The sequence below is a fragment of the Grampus griseus genome (assembly GCF_964374135.1).
Source record: "Grampus griseus genome assembly, chromosome: 7".
In the NCBI taxonomy this organism is placed as follows: domain Eukaryota; kingdom Metazoa; phylum Chordata; class Mammalia; order Artiodactyla; family Delphinidae; genus Grampus; species Grampus griseus.
This window is the reverse complement of record NC_139001.1, coordinates 93,094,651-93,115,401: the sequence shown is the minus strand read 5'-3', so window position 1 is coordinate 93,115,401 and position 20,751 is coordinate 93,094,651. Positions and strand designations below refer to the sequence as shown.

Below are 20,751 nucleotides of genomic sequence, written 5' to 3'. Positions count from 1 at the left end.
TATGGCAAAGAGTCTCAGGCCAAGATGTCATCGAGGAGAACTTCAAATGCAAGAAACGATCAAATTAAAAAACTGAGCTCTTAAAAAAAAAAAAGAGAGAATTTCCTAAGACATTCCGCAGTGCTTCCACTTCTTCCCGGAGGCGGTAGAGTCCCACTCAGGGAAAGCAGAGCTATATCTGCACAATCTAAGAAAAGTAACTGGTGGCAGTGGCTGAAAGCCAGGGAGAGGGGGTTTGAGATGCCTGGAGCCTAAAAAAAGGCAACAGAAAAAAAAGAAAAGTGGGGTTTGGAGGGTTGGAAGGAAAGGAAGAGACGGAGGAAGTGCGTTCAGCGCCATAAGCAGGTCGGGCCCTCGCCCGAGCATCTGTCAACCACGGGGTTCACTCCGGCCCTTTCAACTCCACGGGCTCCAGGGCTGCCAGGCCCTCGGTGGACCCCAGTCAGGCCCCCGCCAGGATTCATACGCCAGTTCGGCGTCCCCCGCGACCCTGAGGACGCGCGGCCTAACTGGACGAGTTACTCATCCCCACCCAGCCTCAGGGTCCGAACAAGGAACCGGGGGCTACGCGACCACCAGCCTTACAGGCTGTGAGGACTGAACGACGGGCCTAAAGCGCTCGGCCTAGGGCACTGCGCACGGCAGGAGTTTGCGGAAGAGCTCCAGATGGATTTCACCCCCGGAAACCAGCCCAGCCGGCCCAGCCTCCTCTCCGCGGCCCGCTCTCCGAGGCGCCCGACCCCTCAGTTCCCGAACACGCGCGGGGCCCACGGCGCCCCCGGGCTCCGGAAGCCGCGAGGGGCGGGAGGGGAAGTTCCGCGGGTAAGGGGCGCCCTCCGACTTACTCCTCCAAGAAGTCCACGAATAGTTTCTGGCACTTCTCGGCCACCTCGTCGCGGACTTCCAGGTGCTGGCTGCCGGCGCCAGGCTCCGCTGCCGCCGCGAGGTCCATCGCTGCTTAATGCTGAGGGGCCGCCGGCGCCTCACTGGACCGCAGAGAGTTGCTTCTCCCCGGACGCTGCCGCTCGGCGCGCACCTCCTCTGCCCCGCCCCTTCGCCGGAAGGCCGGAGCCAATCGTGGCGCAGGAGCTCGGGGATTTCGCGCCAAACCTGTCCAATGAGCGCGGCGTCTCTCTCAGCCCCTCCCACGAAACGGAGATTTCGCGCCAAATGCAAAGACCAGAGAAAGCCGGGTGATCGGCCTCTGCGCCTGCGCAGTTGTTCGTGTCCGGGGGAATTTGGCTGCTGGAGCGAGTTAAAACGTAAGATCTTTGCCCGGGGGTGGTTTTTCAAATGTTCTTCAAATAGTTTCACTTATATTAATTGAGCAAGAGGCGTAATGCCTTATGGAAGAGGAAAATGAGTAAGATTCCGACCTCCTGCTTGAGCCATCTAATTGGAGGATATAAACTGTAAACCACCGGCTGAAACCCTGTAAGAGTCAAAAGTGACGTAGTAACAGTACCAGGGGGAGGGGAGAGAGGGGAGTTGGCAGAATTACTCTGGTTGGTGCTGACCGGGAAAAATCAGCGAATATTTGACGCTGTTGATTACTTCCCCTCTCAAACGCACTCTTGGTTTGTGTCCTCTTGACTTCCCCTCTCTTTTGCCATATTTTCCCGACTTCGTTTCACTTGATTTTTCTCTTATCTCTTTGGCCATTCCTGGTTAGCCTCCTTTGTAGGCGCCTCTTTAGGGAGTGCCTTAAATGTTCTCGTCCCAGAGCCCTCTTTTTCCATAAAGGAGCTCTCTTGGGCGATCCCCTTCACTCACTTGTTTTCAATTTACCAAGGCCTTGGTGCTGATGACTTCTGAATCTGTATCACCAACCAGTTCTGTTTCCTGGGGCTCCAAGAAATTACAAGAAGCCTGGATCAATTCCATTTTTTGAGGCTTCCAAGCACATTAAAAAAAAAATATTTTTTTAAATGCCGAACAGGATGACATGAAGCTACAGTAATTCTTTTAACACACACACATAGAGAAAGACACTATTCACAAGATATTTACAAGGTTTAACCAAAAACTCATTACTTGTGTGCTGTAGTGTATTAGTGTGTATATTGCTTCATTTGAAGGGGATGGGAGCCCTTGCAGGCCTGTACCCTTCAGCCCTTCACCAGCTCCAGATCTGCCTGCCTACAAGACATCACCACTTGTATATACTTTAAGAACCTCAAACTCACCTGTTTCATGATATTCACAGCCCTTCTGCACTGGCACAAGAATGGATCCAGGAGCTATCTAGGAGCAGATTGCTGACCAGATTCTGTCTCATTCTCTCAAAAGTCCTCCTTCTTTTCTTTCCCATTTTTCTTTTTCCCCCTTCTCTTCCTCTTCTGTCCTCAAGGTAGATTTCCCAGAACTAAAGCACCGTGTACAGAAGGAAAAAATCAAAGAACAGGAGTGCAGAGTTCCAGGCTAATTTACAGCTGTGCCCACTGAGAAACTTGGAACTTGCTCTTCTCAACTCTCTACACCTCACAGGCCCTCCCTTTCCCCTTCAGACATGCACCTCTGGACCAGAATAGGAGATGAGGTCTCCTAGTGAGGGTAGTGGAGCTACCTTCCATAGAAGAGGAGGATGTGAGTTATGAAACATATCTGAGCTGTATCCCAGAGAGTAGTATGCCTCTGTGTGTGTGTAAGCCTGAGACTGCTATCCTTAGAAAGGCCTGCTTGCAAGGTTGGCCTTTGGCTGGCACTTGGGAACTTGACTGGTAAACAGTTCCCTACACTGATATTACACTTTCCCTAAATGGTAAGGATGGCTCACTGTGCCTGAAATGCTTTTTACAAACAACGTGGTTGATACTGAATATCTTCTGACAGTTTGGAATCTTGACATGTGCTCGGTAGACGGTGCTTATGTGACCAGCCCCCAGTAACAACACAGGCTTCTCAAATGAGCTTCCCTGGTAGACATGTGTGTGTTATTACAGTTTGATGCTGGGAAGGAATTAAGTGCATTCTGTATGACTCCAGAGGGGAAGGACTCTAGGAAGCTTGTGCTTGGTCTCCTCAGGATTTTGCCTCCTGTGCCTTTTCCCTTTGCTGATTTTACTTTCTATCCTTTCACTGTAATAAATCATAGCCATGAGTATGATTATATGCTGAGTCCTGGAGTCCTCCTAGCAAATCATTGAACCTGAGGATGGCTTTGAGGAACCCCCAACACAATGTATGTGTTTTTTAACCTTATAATAGAGAATTTCAAACACACATAAATGTAGACAGAATAGTTTAATGAACTTTCATTATGTAACCCCGATAAGCACTAACATGTGGCCAATCCTGTCCCAACCACACACCCCATCTGCTTTTCCCTCTCCATAGTGATTATCTTAAACTTTTTATTTTCGAATCGTCTTTTAAAATAGTCTTGCAAAAGGTAGTCATATACTCTATGCCCATTTTTCCCTATTGTTAACATCTTACATTACCACAGTACATATGTCACAATTAAAGAAGGAACTTCAGTATTATTAACTAAACTCCATACTTTATTTCGATTTCAGTAGTTTTCCCCTAATGTCCCTTTTCTCTTCCAGGATCCCACCCAGGATACCACATTACATTGAGTTGTCCTATCTCTTTAGTCTCCTCTGGTCTTGCAGTTTCTCAGAATTTTCTTGGTTTTGATGACATTGACAGTTTTCAGGTATACAGCTCGGGTATTTTGCAAAATATTCCTCAGTTGGGATTTGTCTGATATTTTTTCTCATGTTTAGACTGTAGTTAGGGGGTTTGGGAGGAAGACCATAGAGGTAAAGTACAGTTCTCATCATTCCCTTATGATTTTGAAGCACATCCTAGATATCATATCATTTCATCTGTAGATATGTCAGAAGGCATCTCTATAAGATAAGGGCTCTTTTTCCTGAGACATATCTTTGGCCGGGCTGTAGCAGTACAGGTTGATGATGCTGATTCTTTTAAAGCTAATTGTAATATTTTCCTTGATTACCAACACTTCAATATATTTTGAATAAAACCAGCAGATTTAATTTTTACATGGTTTAGGTGGTGTACGATATTCAATAATATATTTATCAAATCATATGATGAAATATTTTCTTCCAAATAAAGTCAATCCTCATCTTATAAAATATGTAATATATATTACCTCTTATTAACTAAACAAGAGAATTAGATGTTAGCTGCTGATCAATTCGTTTTTAGCAGTACATGATTAAATGCCTTTTTAGTCATTTGCCTTCCACTTTAGTTACTTACATATGAGAAGTTTGGTCATAATGTGTAGCAAAAGTAGTGGTGAGGGCAGTGGTAATGATGGCAGTTTCTACCTGTTTTTATATAATACTTATTTAATTTTTTCCAAAGGTGAGTGCCATAATTACACACACACACAGTTACTGCAAAAATATTTAAAACTTTCATTATATTTCTCAATTTATTATAACATCATTTTGACCATACTTATATTACATTATTATACTTCAAGAAAAGAGGAGCAGCATATAAATTTATTCTTGTTTTTATAGCTATTATGAAAATGGGTAATTTAATTATATTGGTATTATTTTAATATCAATTTGACTGCTTTTAGTCATTAGTTTTACAAAATGTCTTCCAGATTTTCTCTCCCAGTGTTTTTTAGGACTATTTCTTGAAAGAATATTAACATTTTTGTTTGCATTGAAAAACGAAGTTGGATTTTTTTCTAACAGAACAGTAAGTGTGATTTAGCCGATTCATTTACAATGAGGACAGGCTTCGCTAAGTGTTATGGGGTGGATATTTCTGGACATTGAATGACCTAAATCTTGAGCTCTGAGGTTTTGGCCAACATTTATCTAAAGAACATTATAAAATGAAAGAAGTTTATTTTCAAAAATTGTATAAGCAAAGGTTTGTTGAAATTAACTTTTTTTTTCTTCTCAAGTTTAGGAAAGATTTGGACAGCAGAAACAGAGTGAGGAATCCTCAGAAGAGATGGTAGAGCAGCCTTAGGAATAGATGTGATCACCCAAAGAGCATCTGAAGAAAGAGAAGGTAGGTCCAAGCATGAGACCCTGGGGAATACCAGCATTTAAAAGGAGGCTGAGGGGCATCCTAGGACTTCCCTGGTGGTCCAATGGTTAAGACTTCACACTTCCAATGCAGGTGGCCTGGGTTCAATCCGTGGTCAGGGAACTAGGATCCCACATGCTGCAGGGCGTGGCCAAAAAATAAAAAAGGAGGTTGAAGAGGAAAATGCCATGGGAGAGACTGGGAAAGAAAAAGAACAGCCAAAGAAATAGGAGGAGAATCTGAAAAGCCAAAAGAGAAGACTCTGGAACTAGTCATTGTCAGTGGTAAAGGCTGCAGAGTGGTCAAGGAGGACAGAGACTAAACATGGCGGAAGGAGCTTCAGTGATGTGGAGGGGTGGAAGTTAGATTGCAGGGGAGTGAAGAGAGCAGAGGAAGCAGAGTGAGTGGCGACCACTCCTTACTAAGTTGGGCTACAAAGACAGAGTGGATTGTAAGCGACGTGCTCTGCTCTGTCTGGGTTGAGAGGCCCTTGACACAGGCTTTGGTGCTTTTGAAACAGTTGGCTGTTGGAGCACAGGTGCAGGGAGAGAGAGCCAGTCAGCAGTTACTCTCTCCCTCTGGCAACTGAGGAGAAGAGGGGAGACTACATGGTCCCCACCATTTGCGATGGAAGGGGTTATCTCACTCCACAGAGGCCTCCTGTTACACCCTCTTCCACTCGTACGGCCAGGGTTACCACCTATGGTAGCAAGGCTGCTGAAACCCAGTCAAACTCTACCAGCCCAGCCAATCGCCCTGGTAGAGAGCTTTGTTCCAGATTGCACAGAGTTACTAGATGGGCTAGCAGTTTCCCTGCACATAGCCCTTCTCCAAGAAAATTGGCCTTAGCTAATCCTACTTGTCATCCCCAAAAGGCAAATATGGGGAAGCCTTTTACTCTACAAAAGTATGTACAATAAAGGAGTACTCACTCAGAACCTTGCACCAGAATCCAGTTGTACCTGGAAGGACGTTTTGTATGCGGAGTAATTGGCATAGCTTCAACAGTTAAGCACATGGGCTCTGGATGTGAGTCCTGGCTCCAATACTTAAGTGATCTTGGGTAAGTTACTTAACCTCTCTGTGCAATAGGTTTGCTATCTGTGGGACAATAATAGAAACCATTAACAGCACTATCGTTATAAAGAGTAAATAAGATAATATGTATAATGAGTTTTTATCTGAGGGGTAATAATAGAACCTGCTAATAGGGCTGTCATTGTAAGGATTAAAAGAGATAATATGTATAAAGTGCTTCATAATATGTGCAAATATGCCTGGCACATATTAGATATCATACTCATATTCTATTTAGCCCTCCTCAGTACTGATTCATTATAACGCTATTTATCTCTAAAATATTTTCCATAAAAATATATTTGTAGGGGAATTCCCTGGTGGTCCAGTGGTTAAGATTCCGTGCTTGCACTGCAGGGGGCATGGGTTCGATCCCTAGTTGGGGAACTAAGATCCCGCATGCCACGTGGTGTGACCAGACCAAAAAAAAAAATATATATATATATATATGTGTATATATATATGTATACTTGATGACATATATATATATATATATATATACTTGATGACATAAATACACTACGGTATAGCATGTGTGTGCTGTGTGTGTTGTGTGTGTGTGTGCGTGTGGTGTGTGTAACCTTCCTTTGAGTGCTCCTATGAGTGCTCAGCCAAAGAGAACCACTGTAGCCTGCTGTACTGTATACTCTGTACCAGTAAAGGTTGGTTAGCCCACCACACCGCAGAACTGCACATCGCCATCTGCCGAAGTGAGTGTGTTCTGCAACTCACCGTATTAGGACTACCAGCTGGAGATGGGTGGAAGATGGATGTTATGAAGGGCTTCATAAACATCACTGCCACTTGGGAGGAAAGACCAAGAATGATATGACATGTGCCTGGGAGAAACTTTGGCCTAAGGCATGTCTTAACTTCAGAGTTATTGAGGAGATCCAAGAGCAAATGCCAGTGTTCCAGGAATGCATTTCCCTAAGGACTGTGCTATGAGGACCCAAGTAGGGCTGATATGGCTGGCATTCCCGTTTGCAGGGACCCAGAGACCCCTTGGCAACATGGGATATGTGTCCATTATGATTAGACCTGTCTCCTTACTGTCTCACCTCCACCGTGAGACTTTCTGACCTCCCAGCCTACAGTTCTCTCTCCTTTCTCTGAACTCTGGAAACATTCCATCTCCCAGTTGGCACACGTAGTTTTCTGCGTGATTAGGTTGGTTTTCTTTTCAGGCTGTTATCTTTTGGCTTGATATCAAACATTTTTATTGACTGATTAAAACTGGGAACTTGGGAAGACTTAACATCTCTAAGAAACCAAAGGGCACGTTTTCTTAAGAAAAATTTTTATTATAGAAAATTTCAAATATATTAAAAAGTAGAATAGAATTATGCACCCCTATGTATCTATCACCTAGTTCAATCTTATTGGATCTATAACCCCACCATCTTCTCCTGACATTAAATTATTTGGGAAATTTCTGACGTTGTATAATTTCTTTTGTAAACAGTCCAGTATGAATCTGTAAAAGACAAGCATTCCTGTAAAAAAACATACAGCCACTATATCAGATGCTCTTTTGTACCCCTTCAGGTCCTCACGTGTCTCTTGTTCCAGTTCCATGAGCGCTCTGAGCCACTTGATGGTATCTCCTGCCCCCTGTGCCTCTCAGGTTTCCCTGTTGTCACCACAGAGGAACTGGCTCATGCCTCTTAGAAGCACCCTGGAGGAGAGAGGAAGTCAAGGTCACACAGAATCTTTGATCAATGGGAGAGGAGAGTCAGTGGTTAAATTGCTTTCCCCTAACCAATCCCTTACATGTGGGTATGTAGGTTAGGTTAGGGTTTTTCCCCCTCCCTTCTTCCCCTTGCCCCCCATTAGAAACAACAGTGCAATAAACCTCTTTGTATGTGCGTATTTCTGGAGGATAAATTTCTGGAAGGGCTGGTCCTAGGTGAAAGGGAATTAATATTTTCGATTTGCCTAAACTGCCAAATTGGTTTTCAATAAGGTTGTACCAATTTATTCTCTTACCAATGCACAGGGCATTTTCATTTTAAGTGAAATAAGAACCTTAAGCCAAATGGGTTAAATTCTGAGCTTAGAATTACAGGTGGCGGTCTGTCCGTGAGAAATGATTATTTGGGTAATAGAAGCTACCTGGTACCCCAAAGTCTCAGCAATCCCCAAACTTTGCTCCATTCATTCATTTATTCAATCATGCAACAAATATTTAATGAGTACCTACTATGCATCAGTACCAAGGTACTACTGATACTGCAGTGCCTGTCTGTTGTGTAGCTTATATTCTAGGGGGCCAGGCTGAAGTGGAGCACACTGAAAACTTGGATAGAATTCATTCCTTCTTGCTGTTGAGCCTCAACCAGGTAAATTGTTTCTGTTACAGTTAGCCCAATAATGACCCAGTGTTTTATAAAGAGATAAAACCCATCTTCTTGGCTTGAAATTGAAAAAGGAAATTTTACAACCCATTCTTCAAGACAAAAAGAGATGCATACTTTTCACGTGCAGTTGTGGCAGGCTGTGCCGGCATCAGGGGCTAATCATCCATCTTTTATCAGCCCCAGGAGACTCATTCTGGGCCTATAAGACTGGTGGGTTGACAGGCAGCTCAGAAAAAGAGGCACTTACAAGCAGCTCACATACAACCAAACGAAACATTTTTCTGATCTGAATGCAAGTCCACCAGGTTATTGTGAATAATTAAGTGAAAGGAAACAAAAAAGAAACACAAAACCAAAAAGAACCCGTGCTCCTTTCCGCGGTTATAGAGGATTGTATGACTGATAGCGATGTTTAGAAGGCATTGCATTGCACAGGTATGTGGGAGGCAATAAGGACAGCTAGTCTGATTCCTAGCATGGCTTCAACTAGAATATCTGAGAGTGTGTGGCATGTGTGGGTTTTGTTGTTATATTTTTAATTAACAGGAACAAAGGGCTGTAGTGCTTCGTGCTGCTACTGGTTCTTTCTGTGCTACAGCTCAGTGTATGAATCCTGTCCTTCAGTCATCAGTGTGTTGGGGTATCCTTCAATGGGCCGACATTTCTGTAGATAGGGCTCTTAGAAACTTACAACCTAATGATGGAGGCAGGATATGAATACAACTAAAAATTGCAGAAAAATGCAAGTATACCAAAATACATAAAATATAAAGTGATATGAAAGTAGAAAGTTGAAATGGAGGATTCTAATTAGGATATTTTCTGTAAATTGAGATAACCTATGGGGAGGCAAAAAAAAATCTTTCATTCCTTATTTTATAATAAATTATAATTTTAACAATTGCAAGTAATACATATTCAGAGGGGTACAGATAAATAAAGGCAGAGAGATACAGATAAAAGACAATATAAGCCACCCCAAATTGTATCACACAGAAATATTATTGGTTAATATTTTGATAAATATTGGGTGGGCCAAAAGGTTCATTCGTTTTTTTCTGTGAGATGGCTCTAGTAGCACTTAGGTGTCTTTAACTTCATTCGAAACAATTTTGTTAGATTGTATGTGACAGCTGTCATATCAGCGTGCATTTAAAAAAAGACTTATCAGAATTGGTGAATTTTTTTTTTTTTTTTTTTGGCTACGTTGGGTCTTCGTTGCTGCGCACGGGCTTTCTCTAGTTGCAGCGAGCTGGGGCTACTCTTCATTGCGGTGCGTGGGCTTCTCATTGCGGTGGCTTCTCTCGTTGCGGAGCACGGGCTCTAGAGCACAGGCTCAGTAGTTGTGGTGCATGGGCTTAGTTGCTCCGCGGCATGTGGGATCTTCCTGGACCAGGGCTCAAACCTGTGTCCCCTGCATTGGCAGGTGGATTCTTAACCACTGCGCTACCAGAGAAGTCCTCACAATTGGTGAATTTTTGTGTAGCCATTTTAATATTGAAGATGGAAGAAAAAAAGCAACATTTTTGGCATATTATGCTTTATTATTTCAAGAAAGGTAAAAACGCAACTGAAACGCAAAAAAAAGATTTGTACAGTATATGGAGAAGGTGTTGTGACTGATCGAACATGTCAAAAGTGGTTTGCGAAGTTTCTTGCTGGAGATTTCTCGCTGGACGATGCGCCACGGTTGGGTAGACCAGTTGAAGTTGATAGCGCTCAAATCGAGACATTAATTGAGAACAATTTATGTTATACCACTCGGGAGATAGCTGACATACTCAGAATATGCAAATCAAGTGTTGAAAATCATTTGCACCAGCTTGGTTATGTGAATTGCTTTGATGTTTGGGTTCCATTCAAGTTAAGCGAAAAAAACCTTCTTGTCTGTATTTCTGCATGCGATTCTCTACTTAAATGTAATGAAAAATTTCCATTTTTAAAACAAATTGTGACGAGCTATGAAAAGTGGATACTGTACAACAATGTGGAATGGAAGAGATCGTGGGGCAAGTGCAATGAACCACCACCAACCACGCCAAAGGCCGGTCTTCATCCAAAGAAGGAGATGTTGTGTATATGATGGGATTGGAAGGGAGTCCTCTATTATGAGCTCCTTCTGGAAAACCAAACGATTAATTCCAACAAGTTCTGCTCCCAATTAGACCAACTGAAAGCAGCACTCGACTAAAAGCATCCAGAATTAGTTAACAGAAAACACATAATCTTCCATCAGGATAATGCAAGACCGCATGTTTCTTTGATGACCAGGCAAAAACTGTTACAGCTTAGCTGGGAAATTCTGCTTCATCCACCGTATTCACCAGACATTGCACCTTCGGATTTCCATTTATTTAGGTCTTTACAAAATTCTATTAATGGAAAAAATTTCAATTCTGTAGAAGACTGTAAAAGGCACCTGGAACAGTTCTTTGCTCAAAAAGATAAAAAGTTTTGGGAAGATGGAATTATGAAGTTGCCTGAAAAATGGCAGAAGGTAGTGGAACAAAAGGGTGAATACATTGTTCAATAAAGTTCTTGGTGAAAATGAAAAATGTGTCTTTTATTTTTACTTAAAAACCGAAGGCACTTTTTGGCCAACCCAATATATTTCAGTATTATTTTAATGGCTATCTAGATTACTATAAAGTCCACCCATGTAGTATATTTTTACAAATTTAATTTAAATCTTTAGATGTTTTTGAGGAATTAATGAGTCAAAGGGGAAAGCATTTTAATACTCTTGATATGTGTTTTCAAACTGTCCTCCAGAAAAATGATACACTCTCCAGCATTGTGGTAGTACCATTGCCATTTTTTCCCTCCTTGCCGATTTAAGAAGAAAAAATGAGACCACATTTAGTTTTTACATGTATTCTAACGATTTTCTGGGGAACCTCACCAGCTTTCAATAAATACAGTTCAATGGACTGCACTAAATCTGGATTTCTTTGATTGTTCCATTGTGGCTTACACAAGGGTATGCTCTCCTGTTGCATTTCACACAGAGGGTGAAACTCTGAGACTACATCTTCCTCATTGTCTTAGTCCTTAGAAATGGATTCTGAGACAGAGATTTCTGTGCAGGAGATTTATGGGGGAGTGCTCTTGGGATCAATACCTAGTGGAGTTAGGGAAAGCACAACCGGGTAGAGGGAGAAATTGAACTGCGATGCAGTTGCAACAGAGACCTCAGCTGATCCCACAGATAGCCCTGGAGGTCAGATGGCCCCTCAGAGCTGTCCCACATAGAGGTAGGGGACTGGACCTTTGACCCCAGCATCAAGCAGTCATTGGATGCAGGCTGCCCTTGGGGAGGAAGTGTAACTTTAGGTGGAGCACCTTCCTTCGGTCAAGGGCAATTCCTAGAAAGGGATATGGCTGTGAGTTTTCAACAGCCAGCACTCCTGTGGCTGGTGGTGAATGAGGTCCTGAAGAGGGTGTCTGGGTGGCACATCACAGAATCCACTACAGCCCACGCTTGCACCTCTCAGATCCACTTGCTTCATATGGTAAGTAACTCTGCATCTGGGAACAGCATCTCCAGGATCCTGGTTGGCTCTTTTCCTGGAGAAACTTACAAGAGGAAGGTTAGTAGGATGAAAGACGGCCCTTGCAGCTGAAGCTGATCTTGAGGCTACAACTGGTACTCATCATGACTCCTCCTCTACCACTCATTCTTATCTTTTTTTTTTTTGCGGTACGCGGGCCTCTCACTGTTGTGGCGTCTCCCGTTGCGGAGCACAGGCTCCGGACGCGCAGGCTCAGCGGCCATGGCTCTCGGGCCCAGCCGCTCGGCGGCATGTGGGATCTTCCCGGACCAGGGCACGAACCCATGTACCCTGCATCGGCAGGTGGACTCTCAACCACTGCGCCACCAGGGAAGCCCTGCCACTCATTCTTGATTCCCCTCACTCTCAGCCAGCACCTTTGCTGTAGGTGGCTTACCTGGTGCAGTGACAGAGAACTTTGTACTTGAGGGACCTAAGCTTTTGGTCACCATACCTTTCTCAGGTCATGGCTAAAACTGGTTAGCAGATGTACGAGGAGAAGCCCTACTGGATTATCTGATGTCAAACGTTTTCTTCTGTCCCAGCTGCCCTTCCTCCTGCCAATCAGATCAAATAAACCTGCCAATATCGTGTCTCTTCCTTGTCTCCTGCTTTCTGGCATGAGGAACCTGAAATGGCCAAACAGCAGTTACAGTTTCTAGTTTATGGGGCTCTATTGTGTCTCCTGGTGGAAGTGCTAACTCTCTGGAATCCAGGACCTCTAGATCCACACAGTCTCATTCTGTGGGGAAGAGAGCACTAATTTCCCAGGTGGACCACTGGAAGAGATGGTGAGCAGGGCCACTCCTTACACCTCTTGTATCCCGGACCCTTGTATTCTACCTAATGGGCACCGTGCATCTTGCAGTGGTTGTTGACTTAAGGTGTATAACATGTGCTGGAGGTGGTACCCCCTCCTTGTACAATATCTCCACACTGGCACCTTGGTCGAGCATTCAAAAGGTCCCTCTGTCCTTCTGTAAGACTTGAAGCTTCTGGGGGTGTGCAGTATGTAATAGATCAGTGTCGGGAGCTCAGCTGAGTTGGGAAAGAGCTAAACTGTCAAGTGTCTGAGTAGCTGATTAATGAAATAAGCCAAAAATGAAAGAGCTAAACTTTTAAGCACTTATTGTAATGGTGTAAGCAAGAGGCTAAACCCAGAGAAAGCAGATTCCTCTGTTCCTTTTCCCCCATGGAATGATGAGTGGTGGATCCGTGCAGATTTGGGGGTCATCTCATTGTTGAGGGAGCCTTGAACAAAAGGCTATGATAGTTTTAGGATCCTGAGGTGGAGGGTGGGGTCAGAGGGAAGGGCTTGGAGGGAAAAAGTCCTGGGTACTGAGTTGGAATGGGAAAAGACATCTTCAAGGTCCACCCTCCTTACCCCCAGCCTGCCACTTCCCCCCCAACCCATCTTCTATTAGGAGGTCTCAGCAAAGCTGCCTAAAGAAGACTTCTGCCCAAGGCCTCAGATAAAGAGACTTAGGAATGAAAGTGCCTGGGCTAGGGATGTAAATATGTGGAGTATGACCAGCCAAAGGGGTCTGCATCCTTGAATGCATCTCCCTTCAGAGACTGCAATGCATTCACTGTGCACCAACTCTGGTGCGGGGAGGGCAGCTTTCTCTGTCAGGTAGAGCTTTTGTAACTGGGTCTGAAAAATCACCCATAGGTTTTTAACCAGAAGCCAGACTCCTCAATCAGTAAATCCCATGGTATGGTGCCTAATGCTTTGTTATAAAGTGGGACTCAGTCTGAGTTTTAGTGTGGGATTCCATGTTGGTGGATCAAACTTGGTAAGCCCCTGGACTGCTACTAGATGCCATGTGGGCAGGAAAGGAAAACTCATAACCTGATGTATGCATTGAGTCAACTTAAGGTGAATTGCTCTTCTCTCCAGGGTGGAAAGTTCCAAATGTATTCAACTTACTAAAAGTAAAAGGTTGGTTTCCTCAAGATATGGTGCCGTACTGTGGCTCAGCATTGATTTCTTTGCTGGCCTAAAGGACATTTAGCAGTGGGAGTAATTAGCTCAGCCTTGGTGAGTGGAAACTAATGCTGGGCTCAAAGCCTCTCTCTGCCACCTGGTTACTCTTTCACGAGGCTATTGTGCCAGGCTTGCAATGGCTGACAACAGAGGCTGGCTGACATCAACTGGCCAAGACATTCTGTCTACTAGTGCCTCTTGTGTGGTGGATATTCTCTAGTGGGCATTAATATGTGTTACTAAGATCTTTACATTTTGTGCCTATGCCCATAGATCTATCCATATGCTTTTTCTATAAGCCTCCTTATTGTCAAATTTCCAGTCTTTTTCCTGGCCTCTGACTAATCAGCCTAGCCATTCACTGATGCCCGCAAAGGTTGTGTATGGTCTTACATTGGACCATTTCTCTTTCCATACAAAACAGACAGCCAGAGGCACTGTACTGGGCAGGTTTCAAGCCTTTCAAGGCCACCCTTGAGTGGTAGTAGTGCAGCAGCAGCAGCTACTTGCCGAGTCAGCCCAGCCATGAGCCAAACATGGCCCCTTTCCTCCTCTGCCAGCTGGTCTTAAGGAAGTCTCCTTGTCCCCCATGCACGGCCATAAGTTTCAGCAAGGAGAAGCACTGAAGCAACAGTGGTGATGACAAGGGACTCTGGGAGTCCTGCCTATCCGGCTTACTTGGGCCCTTTTCTATTCATGCCCAGTCTCAGACATACCAACCACTATCTTATGATGGATTGCCTTGACCCTTATAATTTGGTGGATCTGATAGAACACATAATGGGAAGGTCCGGCTGCATGATCACTTGATGTCCTATAGTCACATGCTCTATCTCCACCAGGGCCCTGTAGCAAGCCAGGGGCTGTTTACTGAATGGTGTATAGTTCTCTGCTGAAGACGACATAGCCTTGCTTAAAAAGCTAACGGGTCTATGTTGTGATTCTCCTATTCAGGCCTCCTATAAACTCCACATGGTACCTTTTCTCACCACTGATACTATTACAACTGCAGGTTCTACTACTTGAACCACAGCCTGGACCTGCTTAAGAGCCCTCTCCTGTTCTAGGCACCACTCAAACCTGATAGCATTCCATATAGATGGGTCAGAGCGAAGTGTGAAGTATTCTGTTCAACAGTTATTAGTTCCATGTATACTAGACTTAGAAAGTAAAAATAAATTAGGATATTATTGTTATTATTACACTTTTTGAATGTCTTATAAAAAATGGGGCAAACATAAAAATGTTATGGAGGAAATATCTCTTTAATCCACAATCATAAAACCAGCACGGTGCATTCTGCAAGTACTTCTGTGTAAACTGTCAGGGCAAAGGGAAGGAATTCCAGGGAACAGATCTTCTTTTAGGATGCTCTTCTATGATAGGTTTCTTTCTTTCTCTTTTTTTTTTTTTTGCTGCACTGGGTCTTTGTTGCTGCGCGTGGACTTTCTCTAGTTGTGGTGAGCAGGGGCTACTCTCTGTTGCAGTGCAGGGGCTTCTCATTGTGGTGGCTTCTCTTGTTGCGTGAGCGCGGGCTCTAGGCGTGTGGGCTTCAGTAGTTGTGGCACGTGGGCTCAGTAGTTGTGGCTCACAGGCTTAGTTGCTCCATGGCATGTGGGATCTTCCTGGATCAGGGATCGAACCTGTGTCCCTTGCACTGGCAGGCAGATTCTTAACCGCTGGACCACCAGGGAAGTCCCTATGATAGGTTTCTTTAAAAACATTCAAGAAATGTTTTACTTTCTCATCGCCTAAAATAAAAATTAAAAAAAGACCCAAACACACAGAACCTTCAGCATTTCGAATGATAAAGTCACACAGGCATTTTCAAAATCCATTTTGTGTATATGTTTAGCCCCAGCATGTCTGCTTTGCCTTTTTAAATATTCGAGTGAGTAATAAGAAAACAAAAGAACTTTGGAATTAGCATTTTAATGCTTCTCACAGGTGGAAAATACAATTACGTCTGGTTCTGAAGGAAATATTAAGTTGGATATATGGAGGCTGTGGCTAATAACCAGTCAGAGCAGCAATAAATCTATGTGTGCATGTCTACGGTTTTCCTGCAAATTGGAACATGTTAGCTATCCCAAATTAGATCCAGTCACAGCCCAGGTGCAGGAGTCTGTAAGGGCATAAAGCATGTTCTGAGTTGCCCTATTTAAGAAAACCGACAACTAATCTCATTTAATTCCTAAAACTTGTCTCTGTTCAGCAATTTCTTAATATGAATTGCTGCATGATCAGCTCTTCTTTGTTAGAACAGCTTTAAAGAACACTCATACAAAGATATGTCTGGCTGAGTATGTTAGAAAAGTAGAGTGGTTAATTTGGAAACTTGTATAAAGATTTGACTAAATTAGAGAAATGAATAACTGTTTTGAAGCTCAAATAATCCATTAATACATGTAATCCACTTATTTTTAAAAGCAGACAGGAAAAAGGCAAAGGGCTAAAAACAATGTTATGTTTATATCCTTTCAGACCTCTCTTGGAGTGCATATACATATTTGGATATGTACATATAGTTTTCCATAAACAGTGTGACGTGGTATCTAGGCTAGGGTCCTGGTGGGAAACATGGCACACTCAGGAGGAGTATGCTTGAAGAGCGTTTTGTGAAGAGGCCATAAACAAAGGTTTGGGAAGCTTTAAAGGAAACCAGGAAGGGATAGTGAAGCATCCAAGAGCCAGCAACCATAGGAAGCTATTACCCACTTTAGGCCTGAAGGGGCAAAGAGAGGGAGCAGCAATGGGACCTGAGAAGAAGCTGTGGTTGTAGGGAGGAAGCTGTGACCTTCTGCTCCATGGAAGCTGTAGCCTTCAGGAGAGGAGAACAGCCAAGGCCAAAATGTAGCCCAGCAGAGAAGAAAAATAAATATCCTGATCTTTCTCTTCTCCCTCCACCTGATCTCCTGTTGGTGGCTTCCAATGACCAAACCCAATTAGAAGACATTGGGAAGGTTACCTGGTTGATGTAGTCCATAGAAGTTGGCTTCCCTGGGCACACAGCAGAGAGGAGAAGGGGCAAATAATGTCCAGCTCACAAGAAGAGTTTTCAATGACAATGAATACACATATATGTAGTCCTAGTTTTGCATGTTTCTGATAAGTACGATTTTCAGTTTCAACCGTCTTGTTAAATCACACCAGTCCCCTAACAACATGGTTCAAATTTCAGTTACCTTAAAATACAAACATGATTACTAGCTCTTTAGTCCACATATCACTCCGTAAATAACAGATGTTTGTCATGATCTGTGACCAATCATGTCACTTCTTTCAAAGCTTGTCAGTGACTGATCACTGCACGTTATTCAGTTCATACAGAGAGCAAAGCATGGTAGTTATGTTGTCTCCTACTGATGAACCCATGTGATATTTTGCAAAAATAGATAATTGAAAGTGGGAATTGTCTAACAAAAATAAAAGTGTAGCAAAGAAACAGAGTAAAATTTGAATCAAACATAAATGGCTTTATAGAGGAAATGAGAACATGGGAGTGTTGACACTGCCACCATTTGAGAAACTCCAGATATGAAGCTAGATGAACTTCTTGACATAAACAAAGAAAGTGGCTGTGTTGGAGAGGATGAAGATATTTCACATGAAGTGATAGCAGCAAAAAACTTCACAGTAAAACAACTCTTGGAGATATTTCATGACATTGAAAGTACAAAGGGCAAAGTGTCAGAAGCTTATCTGAATTTAAGAAGTAGTATGAAAATTCACCAAAACATAGGAGAGGTGGCCACTCCATACTAAACAAGAAGACGGGAAACACTGTCCAAATTACTCTTAATAGATTTTTTTACAAAGGACTAAAATTATAATTCTTAATGTTTCTAATATTTTAAATTATAATGTACAATTAAGTAAATATTAATTTTACTATTTTTAAATTTCCCTATACACTTGTAACTAACACTAAGAGAATTTTTAATACTTGACAGATTTTTAAGGTCACAGAACAATCATATTTTCCCCCTTTGATTTTTGACATTGCTTTGCACAGTTTGGGTTTGTATGTTCATTTTTAGGGTCCTGCACAACTATGCAAAGCAAGGACTGCCTGTATTGTGCTTTTCAATGACTGATTAACATTCTATAATATGAATAAAACATTATTTAATGACCTATTAATGGAAATTTAGGTTGATAACAATTTTTTTCCCACTGGTATAAACAATGCTGCAGTAAGTATTCTTATAACATCTTTTTTGAGTACCTGTACTCTTAGGATAAATTCTAAGAGTGAATGTTTACAGGGTCAAAGGCAGTGCACATTCACATTTTGATACATACGGCTGAACTGCCTTCCGGAAAGGCAGGCTGAGGGCCAGTTTACACTCCACCAACAATGCCTCTAAGTTCCCAATTCTCCATCCTGTTGCAAACAATAAGCATGTCTTATCATCACTGCCAGTTTGATATCTCACTGGTGTTTCAATTTGATTGCCAGGGAAGTTGAACATCTTTAAGAGATAAGGTTTTAAAAAGTTATCTGGAAAAAGAGTTCCCTAAAGACTACATTGAAAATAGAGCATTTACTTCCTCTAGGGACATAATGACATCTTTTTTTTAAAAAAATTTATTTATTTTTTAACATCTTTATTGGCTTATAATTGCTTTACAGTGGTGTGTTAGTTTCTGTTTTATAACAAAGTGAATCAGTTATACATATACATATGTTCCCATATCTCTTCCTTCCATAATGACATCTTAATCTATGAAAAACAGCGGCAGCCACTAGTCCAACTTTCTGGGCAGCAGTTAAGAGTCTGGCTCATTTTAATTAAGCAAGGTACAAACAAACAATGATTTGAAGAGAGAGTATATTAAAAAAAATGGCAAGACTTCACAAACTGGTGGCTACCACTCTTACCTAGATGGCTTGTTTTAATTTTTTTTAATTTATTTTTTATTAAAATTTTTTTTCTTAGAAAAGGTTTCCTTTTATTTGCTTAAGGAATACTACCCATTCCAGTTCTTATGAACGCTGGCCTGAACCTCAGATGCGTTTTGAAATTCAGTAGTCTTTAGGCAACAGAAATTTTTTAAATTAAGCCATTACAAACTGGAAGAAAATAAAGGCAATTTAACTGGTCTCTAGGTGGAAAAATGCATTCTAGCTATAAAGTAATAGGAGATTGTATAATATATGTGTACATATGTATACCTATTCCTTACACACACATATATATAAGAAAATATATATCTATATATTAGACTACCTAAAAATTTAAAACTCATGTCAAAATATAAACAAAATTAAATAAATACATTTGTGATATTAACTCTTCGGTGTTTTTGTTGCAATATGATAGACAACAAATATGACAAAACGCTATTCTTATCGTATAACAAACCCATAAAAATCATGAAGAAAAATACTAAAATTTGAATTTAAAATATGCAAAAGACACACAAAGAAACATCAAGAAGGAACTATAAATGTCTGTGGTGTATTTTCCAAGAAATCTTTCCCAATATGATGTGGCGTCTAGTTTGTAAGGATCCACGTGAGGACTCTCTCCCAGGTCTCTGCTTTTTCTGAGCAAATTTCTCTGTGAATTGTATACTGTCCTTGTGTCCTTGCTTTCAGTGATTACTGGGAAGGTCAAAAACCATCCTTAGCATGGGTAAAAGATCTTAATACCACACAGTTTGTATATCCCTGGTTTTCCTTTCTTTTCTTTTCACCAATTTTCTTATTATTATTTTGATATATGGCTTTATTTTGTAAACTACCTCAAATACATTTGGAATGACATAGGTTTTAAGTAAATCATTACATTTTATAACTTCTGCACATATTGCATAGCATCTCTCTGCAGTTTACCTTTGTAATTCTCTTGATTCTGTACACCTGAGTTGTAAACAGTCATAAGTATAAAGAACCAGCCTCACTCCCATTGTCCCACTGCTTCCCTTTCCTAGTCCAGCTTGGCGTTCAGAATGAAAACTCAGCTGTTCCTGTTTGGCACCACCTGGTGGCCAGTTTGGGGGACTCTTTCGGCTATTCTGATTCTTCCTCACAAGTAGCAGGTGTCAGCTTCTAGGTGCCAGCACGAGTGCAGCTAATCCAGTCCTCCCACCAACTTTTGGGCTGTGCATTATTATCTCCATTTACAGATGGGAAAACAAAGAGATGAAGTAACTTGTCCACCATCACAAATTGAAGAAAGGACAAAGCTAAGATTTGAATCCAAGTCAGCTAGTGTATTAGTTTTCTTCTATTACATAACAAATTATGACAAATTTAGGGACTTAAAACAACATCCACTTGTTAGCTCACCATTCTGTAGATCATAAATCTGGGGGGCTTGGATGGATGCTCTGCTTAGTGTCTCATAAGGCTGAAATCAAGATACCAACCAAGCTGGCCTCTTCTCTGAAAACCCTTGGAGAGGCATCTACCTTGAAGCTTCCCCAGGTTTTTGGAAGAAATCACTTCCTTGTGGTTATAGGAGTAAGGTCCCCATTTCCTTGCTCCCTGTTATAGATGGCTTATTTTTATTTTTATTTTTTTATTTTATTTTATTTTTTTTGCAGTATGCGGGCCCCTCACTGCTGTGGCCTCTCCCGCTGCGGAGCACAGGCTCCGGACGCGCAGGCTCAGCGGCCATGGCTCACGGGCCCAGCCGCTCCGCGGCATGTGGGACCCTCCCAGACCGGGGCACGAACCCGTGTCCCCTGCATCGGCAGGCAGACTACCAACCACTGCGCCACCAGGGAAGCC

General features: G+C 42.4%; 1 protein-coding gene across 1 annotated transcript in view; it reads right to left on the bottom strand.

Moving 5' to 3' along the window:
- The window catches only part of MCM6 (minichromosome maintenance complex component 6), a 46,032-nt gene extending 45,031 nt beyond the window's left edge, over positions 1-1,001 (bottom strand). Inside the window, exon 1 of the mRNA XM_082658396.1 lies at positions 846-1,001. Within this exon, the coding sequence (XP_082514522.1) occupies positions 846-952 (107 nt within the window). The 5' untranslated portion in view covers positions 953-1,001. The remainder of the gene's footprint in view (positions 1-845) is intronic.
- Positions 1,002-20,751: the final 19,750 nt, after the last annotated feature.